Raw genomic sequence first — 11,131 nt, 5'->3', positions numbered from 1 at the left:
TAGCACGCGCAAGTCATCCATACATTTCCACTTCCAAAAGGAGACTCGCTCTATGTCTTTTGGTAATTGTGTCTAGGTGGAGTCTTATCGAACATCTTCACCTTCTTTCACTCAGAAATTAAACAAATGAGAGACGAAATTACCTAGGATTTTATGTATGGCTATATAATTTCAGAAATGCTCAAAGTAGGTTTAGATATATCATTGAAGACTTCATACTTCATTCTCCTCGAACAGGAATCTGATGTCCAAAACAATCCTCAGTTCTGTAGAATTTCCAGTCTTATTTATTGATGTAAATTTCATGTAAAGCTTCACAATAGTGAATCCATGTTTTCCTCGGGATCTGCATCAGTGTCCGACACCTCACATCTGTTTAACTGCACTTTTTCTGGACATTGTTTGTACTGCCTCCAAATTTTCAGGGCTTCTTCTATTGGAGGGGCGAAAATTACAAAGACCGATGCGACAAGTGTAGATATATGGTCAAAATAAAGCCAGGTGCTGAACTGAAATTCGGTGAGGACTTCAAGACCGATGAGAATCCCTGGCAAGACAACCACCATGAGACCACCGCCGATACCAGCGCCTGCCAGTGACAGTCTTGTAGCCGCTTTGAATGTTCTCGTCAAGTCTTCATGCGTCGGTAGAAAGCCATCGAGGACTTGAGGGAATTCCTCCACGAAAGCCAGTTCCCAAGGTCGTAGTGGATTTCCAATGTTTGTTGTTTTCCTCCACTCAGCATTGACGTCCGCCTCGGACTCGATTTTGTGGGTACACAGCGAAACAAGCACACATACAATTAAACTGACTCCAAAACCGACTGTACAGCTACCAACTGATGGGTAGATTTCAACTGTGTTCTTAAAAAAGTTGGATAGTCCGCCGTCGTAGGTAGAAGCTAGTCCTAAGGATACTGCCACGGCGGCCAGTAGTCCAGACAAGCCTCCTGTGGAAGAAAAGAGTGAAAAGTAAAATAGGGAAACATGCAGCATTTGTGAGGACATGGTCTAAAAGTCATATCTGAGATTCGTTTCTGTGTATCCGACTACAAGAGTTCAATCTTTCCATCAACTAACATAGATCTCATGTACAATGCAGTTACAGTTTGCTTTTTTCTTTTTAAAGTTTCTTGACGGGACTGTCCTAGGTGATGAATATGCCTGAGAATGTTGTTCCTTTCTCTTTGTGTTACTTATGGATGTTACTTTGTTGAGCAAGCACAAAAGTTTCCGGTCTATTTTTAGATAACGATATTGTTTAGATGCAAATCAAACGATACACAGGCGCTGGTTTTGGACCATATGCCATGAGTTTTACTAGCCTTGTCTAATAAATTCAGTAATCAATATTTCACTTAAACGATGGCGGCCAACATTATGGTGGGAGCAAACCGGACAGAACCCGGGGGAAACCCATGACCAACCGCAGGTCGCTATAAGACCTTCCCACGTACGGCCAGAGAGGAAGCCAGCATGAGCTGGACTTGATCTCACAGCGACCGCATTGGCGAGTATCTGGAACTTCGAAGAATCTAATGTACGACTTCCCTTCCACCCATATGAAGAGGTGGTATGGCGAGCATGACCAGCTTTTTTACAAGGACATTGGCAGCATTTACTTGAGATAAAGACTGAGGATTTAAATCGGCGTACGCATAGAACATCTCAAAACTCGAATTTCAAACTGTGAAACAGTGCCATCACACTGGTCGTTAAACTTGCGGATGAACTGGTTCAGAGCCAAAATTATTTATACTACTGTCTTTGAGTGCTGTAAGCATTTTAACTAATCTGAAAAGCTGAGAGTCCACAATAAATATCTAGAGTCAAGCACTATCACTAGGTCTGATATCTTCTTTCCATGAAATCAAGCGAGACGAAAATCCAATCATAACTCCTAATTTAAATATCTGACGACTATTCTACACACAAGATTATGGGAATTAGATCTTGCATGAGACAATCGATTGTAAAGAAATATATAATATCCCATGGACTGAGGAAGAAGGCTCCAGAAACTCACCAGCCACAATGCCACTTCCGGTTGTTTTCACCCAACTTACTGAGAGATAGACACCGGGAGAGAAGCCAACAGTAAAAGCCACACCAGCTGTTATAATCCAGGTCAGGTCTATTCCAATGTTGAACAAAACCATCGCAAAGGGTACCATAAACAGTGTCACGCCGAGGATGCTCCAGTTTTTGCCACGGATCAGCTGGTCCTGATAGCAGCGGTATTTACCGTGTGTCTGACATTGATATCGCTTCCCGTACGACGTGGTCACTGCTGCGCAATCCACACGACACGCCACACAGTTATACACAGGTACACAAGTACACACATTCATGTCGTCGTTAGACTTACTATCCTCAGATTCTTCACAACTGTAATGCCATCTTAGGCGTCCACATAAAACACAGTATTCTGTCGTGCATCCTTTCCTGTTTCCAAAAAAAAAACACTAGTAGTACTTAAAGATGGGATCACCAATATAGTTACCAATGTTAGGTAAGTATAACATGAGTTGTGTTGCGCTGTCAATGGTCGCAGATCAACTTCATGCAAGATTTTCATCTTCGTATGTCAAAATTTCAATGCGGTTTTGCTTCATGATTTAGTTCGCCAACTAAAAGGAGTCCCATATCTATGTGTAGGGCACATTACCTGAAGGGCCTGATGTATTTCTGGTAGATGTCATACATGAGAATTGAAGATATTCCTATGACCTCCCCTGACCCAGTGGACATGAGCGCCATGGCACCCATAGCAAGTATCAGAAAGCCCCCTGCTTCTCCCAAAACCTCCCAACACATAACAAGACTCACAAAACCTGTAACCCAGAGAAAATTTTATCAAATTGCTTCGGTGAAAAAAGCAGTTCCAGTCAATATGAATTCGTGCCACATCTGCAAACGATTGACGGAATTAAACAAATGCAGTTTGAATGATTTATTGTTTTATCCCAATTCCATACGCAAGAATTTTTCACTTATACCCCATGGAGTAAACCGGGGTTCCCAGAGTGCATCGCCGACCTTTGGAAAGTTTCTGGAACTTTTCGTAAGTAACAAGAACTTTCTCGGGTGAACCATCCACTTGATTGTTCTCCGCACCTTGCCTGGAATGCCTAAGCGCAAACCACACTCCGCTACTTTTACTGAAAGAGGCAGGCCTTTTGGCAGACGGGAGGATATAATTACCCCCATTGATTTCATCAGCCGATAAGAAATGCGATCCATTCGTAGACGCTTTGACTAGATAAGATATTCCAGAAGCGGTGGCAAACGTTGAAGGAATCGCAAACCAAATGAGGGCGCCTAGGAAAAAACCTATCACACCTTGTGTGGGTTTTGCCGCTATTCTGCTCTGCCACGAAGCTTGGTCAGTGTAAGTCATTGTAGTCGAACCGAGGAGAAGGATTATGCCAAATAATATAGCACCTTCCGAACGGAAGTTCAGAAAACTGTTCCCGGTGTTGAATTCTGGATCGGAAATACACGCGATAGATTCGTACATTTCATGGAACCTGCCGAAGTTAGGAGAATAATCAATGTCCACATAAAAAACTTTGGCAGTCAATATGATTACACCAAGACAGATGACTACTGCGTTGAAGTACGAGACGTAGAAAGTTGTACCAAGACCACCAAGAAAGGTGTAGGAGCCGAAGAGTATGGGGAGCACAATCGCTACCATCTCATCGGATGCATCCGCCGTGACTGCTTGTATTATTGCCCGACCAGACAACAACATGCCAGCAGAGACAACCATGTTTGTTAGCAGAGAAAATATCAAGTATAGACGGTGTACGTTCTCTCCAAAACGGGCATGAATAACCTGGAATTAGAATCATACTTAAACGTTAACAAATGACAGGTACACAGAAAAATAACGTCACCATCTACGTAAAACTGTATCCAAAATCCAAAATCGATGGAATAGAATTAAATGCATAATGAACTATTTGAAATCCAAAGTATGCTTTATAGGCCATATTTATTCAGTTATTTATTGAGAAATATTGTATTGGGTTCACGTCCTCTTTTAACCTCTAATTCAAAGTAGATAAGATCATACTTGCTATAAGAGCGGCAAAAAATTCTTGAGTAGTGGGTTTAACACCTGTGACATTTGCTGAGTTTCATTACATCGTTTTAAAATACATGCAAGTATGATCACACATTTGACATTATTTCCATACATGTCGAAATACTATGTGCCTTATTTACCTGTAGGTAAGTTTTAGCACCTGGTGCCTTTGTTTTCAGTTGAAGCGATAGAAGTGGAAAGAGGATGATTCCCATGACAACCCCGGCTGAGTGCCATATCGGACCCGCCAGACCATACTGAAAGAGGATCAATACGTTTTACATGTAGCTAGCAGACCATAGAGCAAACAGCACAAAATACTCCGAGAATGATACACGTGACGAAAATGAATAATTATTTCCACCGGAAGTCAGTCAGCCCTTCCTTGGACCAGTGATGCAGCATTTTTAATGCACCAGGTTAGCTTACTTTGACCTACTTGAACTTATGAACAGTTCTTACCCGGATGGCGATGGTTGCACCGTAAGTGAGATCTGCTGGCCAAAGGAGTTGTGTTGCCACGGTAACAGCGGTCATACTCAGGGTCACTCGTCCACCTGCGTCAAAGGTAGTGTCCAGACTGTTCTTGTCTCCAAATACACGCTTCCTCAGGGTATTGTGAAATACGGAAAGCAAGAGAGCGAAACCACAAAATCCGATCAGCAGCACAAGATACGTCTGGTATTTCTCTAAAGGTGGAGATAGCCTGAGGTAGAAAATGCAATATTCGCTCTGAGACCTGCTTATACAGTTTCAACTTCATACCCTCCATAAGTGGAAAAGTCTACTAGCTACCTGCGGAGGGTCGTGGTCGCCGATTTTCCTACCACCATAATGGCGGCCGCCGTCGAATTAGGGAAATGTTCTTGAGTACGACTTAAAACACCAATGAAATAAATAGATATAAATATCTAAATACTCAAATATCTCCTATCCACCCGTTCAACTCGAGGGTTTCCTTTGAATAACTTAAAAGCGACGAAGGCTACCACCTTACGCATTGACAACCATTGCTGCCTGCAGGTCTTCATACTGAACTGTATCCAAAATCACTCAGCACCAAAGTAAACCGTGGACAACCTTCTTTTCTGTCTTGGCGACAGGTGTTGTGAGCCCACTTTAGCTTAAAAAGGAACTTGATTCTACGTGGCTATTCTTAAGCGCGGTGTAAAATACCAATTAAATAAATAAATATGTCTTGTACGTGGCCGTGACTGTATCATGTTGAACGTCTGCACTATTGCATGAAACTGCATCAAACTACTAACAGCTTTTACATACAATAGAATATACTACAGCTTTGAGAACAACACGATAGCAGCGATGATCGTATGATATATGATGTACAACATAGAGAGATAAACCAGGGCAGCGACGACAGTGTGGTAGGTGGAGAGGTAATCACACGTAATCGTTGAAATACAGCCTCTTGTGAATTTGCCTCAGTTAGGGTTTTATTATACCTGTTCACGTATATGTATGATAGCAAATTACACGCCCCCTAGCACCATGGCTTAAGCATAATCGCTGGGAGGTGGGGGGGGAGGGGGGTGATGCAGCGATGTTGATTTCAATTTATTAAAAGCCACTATGAAACTATGAAATTCAGTCTCTTTAGTCTCAATTTAAACACAAGGTCAGATTAATAGCTTTGTACGGAAAATCTCCTGTGCATATTGTTAACAGAAGCTTTACGGGATTAAGTAAAACATTTTGAGATAGATATTATTTCAATTATTCGACAAAAAATGTTTGTGATTACTAAACTGAAAATCATTGACTTATATTTAACCGCCCTTTTCTCGGTAAAAGCAATTATATTTTAAATGTCCAGTGCAGTATTAATACGTATCGACATGGGACTACACCATAATTCATTGTCATAATTTAGCCCTGTGACTTAGCTGATTTAGTTTCAAAAGACAGGCCATCATTTCGTAATTGTTATAGTCCAAAAGGCATTTTATGCTCGAAAGTCCTTCAGTTTACGGTTCTGTGGATGTACAGTTTAAAAAATTCGAATTTCTGGTTAATAAAATTTGTGTGAAATTTGACAGCATGATACCAAGTTTGTACCAACTGCTCTCCCATATTAGCAGACCTTTATTTACATAAATAACTATATGCAGAATATGTTGGAAAACAATTAAGTTTATAAGGCCAGCTCCTTTTACATTCACCAAGCGTTATGTAGAAGACTTTCCGACGGAATCCTTATACAAACGAAGCAGTGAATGAAATATATCCCCATTCATTGGATTGAAAAGAAATTACTGAATCCTAAGATTGCACATCTTATCTGTATATGTATACTTATAAAAACGACCAGGGCTTCCTCCCAAGTCGATCCTGTAGCAAGATACAATAAAATATCAAAATAAATATTTTTGACCAGCTATTTTTGGATGGCAATATCCAGAAAGTCCAGCATATGGTGTTTGTATCTTTATTGGACAACAATATTTCATTTTTACGAAGCACAAATGGTAGAACGAAGCCATATACCGCATATATATATATATATATATATATATATATATATATATATATATATATATATATATATATATATATATATGCGGTTGCGGTGAGTTCAATTCCAGCTCATGCAGGTTTCTTCTCCGGCCGTACGTGTGAAGGTCTGACAGCACCCTGCGGATGGTAGTAAGTTCCCGAGCTCTGCCCAGTTTTCTCCCACCATAATGCTGACCGACGTCGTATATGTGAAATATTCTTGAGTACGGCGTAAAACACCAACCAAATAAATAAATAAACATGTTTAAACATGGCGCAGCTTTAATTTGCCTAAAGGCTTCGAGAAATATGATTTATGTAACACAAAAGATCTTGAAATAGAAATAGACCAAGGTTAAGCTCCTTGAACACGAATCCAGATTTTTAGTGCATAGTATACTGGTTATTCAAGTTATTGCCACAGTGCGCGCACGCGCAAATCAATTTCCTGTCATGAAACCAAGGTCGACATGTGACCTCTAGTATACAACAACACAGTTGCCAGACCTGCAGTCCGCACAGTGTTATCAAACTGACGGCTGAGCATATCACCTGTGGTTTATTTTTGATAAAGTTACAAAATATTGTTACCGAATAGTAAGGACTTGATTTTACAGCACTTTTGGTGCTCGCGGATAATGGCCAAAAACAATTAAAGGAAGAGAAAATCATGCATCATTAGAAAGACCATTTAAAACTGTATCTTAAATTATGTTTGTTTACGCAGAAAAGGGGAAAAATGTTCAGACAGTAAGACTGGCTTTATGGACATTATTGTTTTACAATGAATCTATCATTATGTCGTGAATTTTTGTTCACTGTAATTTGTATGTAATATCAGATTACCTCTTTTATAGGTTTAGTTACATAGTGAGTAAGGTTTAAGAGGATGCCATTTAGAGTCAAGGAAAGGCCTTTAAATCTTATACCAAAAGACGACTGTTTTAAATTACATTTACAGTCTGAATATTTAACTCCCATTTTCTCGGCAAAAGCAAATTTTAAATATTTCATATAGTTTAGATACAGTTTTCCAAGGTGCCTCTGATACTCTTACTATTTTTTACTTCCACTATGTACGTTGTGTAACAGGCTTACCTAGATTCCAACAATGGAGTCAACTCCACTGGACATTGCTGGTCATCACCTTCGGAACCATTGCGATCCACAGCCAAAGTCAGGGAGCAGAGCCCTGAAACTGAAAACGGTTGCCAGTCCAATAGAAAAATGGGTTTGCTAACCATATTCGGTTCTATACAAAGCGACATCCAGCTTTAAGAAATATTATGCAAGAAAAATCTGTTCAATTAATAATCCGATCTTTTGAATCCGATCTGACCACAATTATAAATGTGATGTTCTCTTACTTAAGTGGAGCGTTCCAGTGATGTTTCACTGTTAATTCGTCATTGTCAGTGTCCTATGCCGTATGTACATCTGTGCTAAAAGAAATCACGTTTTGATGCTAACCCTCTCACAATCAGCCCATTTTCATTCCATAATACGTTTTTATTATACAATTAACATCAAGTAAATTAAGTCACCGAAAATGAAAAGTAGCGAAGAAGTACGTTGTCGTTGAACGGACTCAAGGAACGTTGCTAATGAAATATGAACGTTGCTAATGCAACATGCAATATGAACCATATGCTGCACGATCGCCAAAATATTGAAAGTGAGACAGAAGTGGAAGGTGTATACCAAGTTGTGTTACGTATAGCTTTCTGTTCGTAAAGAGTACGGCGTAAAACACCAATCAAATAAATAAACAAATCAATTCGTGATTGTCCAATAAAGGTGGATTGTCTATGACGTGTTCTTCTTCACTCTTTGTGCAGTGACCAGTTGGGACAATTTTATTTATTTATGTTTGCAACTTTAGCTGAGCCGATATTTTGAATGAGTTTCAAAGGTGTGGAGGAGACCATTACGCATGCGTGAATAAGTGAATTGCATGAGGGGTACGTGATGTCCTCGGGTTTTAATTTTTTTTCCTCTTTCCGTCAACTCTTTTGATGTTATCTCATCAAGGGCTTTTAATAAGCGAATAAATAAATGAATAGGGCTATGCAGGACTGTGATGTTGTGGGTGACTGGAAAGGCACTCAATGCGTGCATTCATCGGTCAAAGTTGAAAACAGCTTTTAAAAAAAAAAGAACAGGTATGTACATGTTTTGCCCTTGTGTAGGGGCCTACCTCTGTATTCTATACGGGTTTTCTGTAGGTTAAAACAGTGTTTCACCCTCATAAAAACGACTTCCCTATTTAATTCATGTATTTTCATAACCCTTTATCGCTATTCATTCCATGGGACAGTGTTAGCATTATGTAGTTACTGGTAATTAAATAATGGCGGTATGTCAAATTTTAACATATTTTTAAATCCGTCTTTATTCCCTAACAGTGATCGTGAACATCGAGGTTTGTACTATCGTCTGGAGCATTTCTGTCGGCCTACTGGTTAGTTTTCAAGCGCAGCACAATGGCCCAGGAGCCTATACCAGTGCGATCCAGTTTATGCTATGTGGAAGGTCTGTCAGCTACATACTGATAGTCGTGGGTTTCCACGACCGCCTTGTATGAGCGACACATTCTTGAGCACGGTGAAAAACTCAAATAAAATAAAAATTGAAATAAAAAAATATATAAGATAAATAAAAGCTTAGTTATGGTGATTGAAATAAGTACGATTTGTCTCAACGCCCGGTTGTTTAAATTGTTACCTTTGAGAAATTGCTTTTCCTATCTGTCTACATATTTGAATTAATCAGCTATTTTTCACACTCATAATATTTACATATAAATAATGAAGTTCTATGACCTCAGTTATGTGATTTCGGGTTTTTCTTTTTCAGTACAAAATATGGTCGTACTCACTGCACTGGTCTTCGGCCATCCAATAATTTCGGAGCTGACGCTGACAACTAGCTGCATACTGTGTAAATAGAACTGGTTGTCAGAGCTTCTTTTATATGACGGTGTTTTTTTTTTGTTTTTGTTTGTTTTGTTTCCTTTGTATATATATGTTTCCTTTATATATATATATATATATATATATTCATATGACGGTGTTTTGGGGGGGTTTTTTGTTTCGTTATTTTTTTTTTTTATTTTTTTTTTTTGTTTTGTTTTGTTTTTTCTCCGTCGTTTTGTATATATATATACAAAGACTTTAAAAGAGGAAGTTGCAGCGAATAACATTCTCAGCTTCCCAGCGTTCAGACGATAGTGCAACGATTGGTTGTACCATATCGGTATAATGGCTCGGGTGGGGCGCCTTACTTGCCTTCGGTAAGCCGTCTCAGTGAAGCAGCACTGGATAAAAGAGCGGTAGAAATCCGTCATGCAACAAGGAGGCGCATTACAAGTACATGCGCCTTAAGGACTCCTTCGTCGTCATATGACTGAAAAATTGTTAAGTACGACGTTAAACCCCAAGTACACACTCACGCATTATATTTTGGTTCGTTTTTATTTATTTTTTTCTTGTTCTTTTTGTTTGTCTCTTGTTTTAATTATCTCTTGGTTTGAAACAGATTGATTACCTGATACACAGTGCTGCTCTCACGCCATAATGCAATGCTTCTTTAGTGTAATATCTTTTTATGTCGCCCAGAATGAGAACAGCTGCCTAGGTTAACAGTGCAACTACATGTATATAGGACTTCAACTAGGCTTCGTATGTCCCCATTTTACAGCTTTGGTATGAAGACTTATCTGTGTTGACTGTCTGATTATTTAAATGATCTCGCAAGATACGAATTCATGTCGAACGTTGTTTGTTACTACGGATGCCCATAACAAAAACGACGCATAGCGACGATGGCGTAGTAACTGTCAGCAAATGAGCAACAGCTATAAGGAGACAGTTGTTCCCACTCCTCGTCCGAAATAATTATCGTTACATTATTTGCTGTCTTTTCTTTGAAGATAGTCTATCTAACGCTCCTTTGGTAATTCTGGTGAGAGCATAACCCATTCCTTTGTTCAAATGTCAAAATAAGTTTATCATTTTTGAAATCATCTTTAGAAACTCTCATCGAACAGTTGGTAGTTTCAGAATGACTTGTTAATGATTAAATGCAGATGAGGGAGACAGCTTGGACAGCAGTTAAGGTGAATGTTACCAAAATTGTTGTCGCCACACTGTCTCACAGCCTATAGCCTTGTCAGAATATTGTCATTGTAAGAAATGCTCAAGTTCGTTAAATAAGGGAAAGGGAGTAATTCAAACATTGTTTGAGATACGAAACTGAGGATAGACTATGTTTTTCTCTGTTGAACATCTCTACGTATACAAGTAACTTCTGCATGATTTTATGGCATCCTATTAATCATGCTCAGTTACAACAAGTGGAATTCAAAGCTAACTATCTTCAGGACACTATCTGTATGTTTCACCAAACTGTTTGTTAAAAACGGCTTAGTTATAGTTGCAATGACCTTTGTCGCACCCAGGAAACACACAGAAGGGAAACTGTAACATTCAGCATCGCTGTATGTTTTTGTTGACACCCATGCGTT

General features: G+C 39.3%; 1 protein-coding gene across 1 annotated transcript; it reads right to left on the bottom strand.

The window, feature by feature from the left end:
* Positions 1 to 314: 314 nt before the first annotated feature.
* On the bottom strand, positions 315 to 7,850 carry LOC135467460 (uncharacterized). The gene is made up of 6 exons (XM_064745234.1): positions 7,705 to 7,850; positions 4,555 to 4,798; positions 3,642 to 3,840; positions 2,668 to 2,833; positions 2,026 to 2,444; positions 315 to 949 (listed from the first exon to the last, which is right to left on the bottom strand). The coding sequence occupies exons 1-6, from the start codon at positions 7,848 to 7,850 to the stop codon at positions 315 to 317; spliced, it is 1,809 nt and encodes a 602-aa protein (XP_064601304.1).
* Between the last annotated feature and the right edge of the window lie 3,281 nt (positions 7,851 to 11,131).

Source organism: Liolophura sinensis, chromosome 6 (assembly GCF_032854445.1).
Source record: "Liolophura sinensis isolate JHLJ2023 chromosome 6, CUHK_Ljap_v2, whole genome shotgun sequence".
In the NCBI taxonomy this organism is placed as follows: domain Eukaryota; kingdom Metazoa; phylum Mollusca; class Polyplacophora; order Chitonida; family Chitonidae; genus Liolophura; species Liolophura sinensis.
The sequence above is the reverse complement of the archived record's forward strand: the minus strand, read 5'-3'. Positions and strand labels throughout refer to the sequence as shown.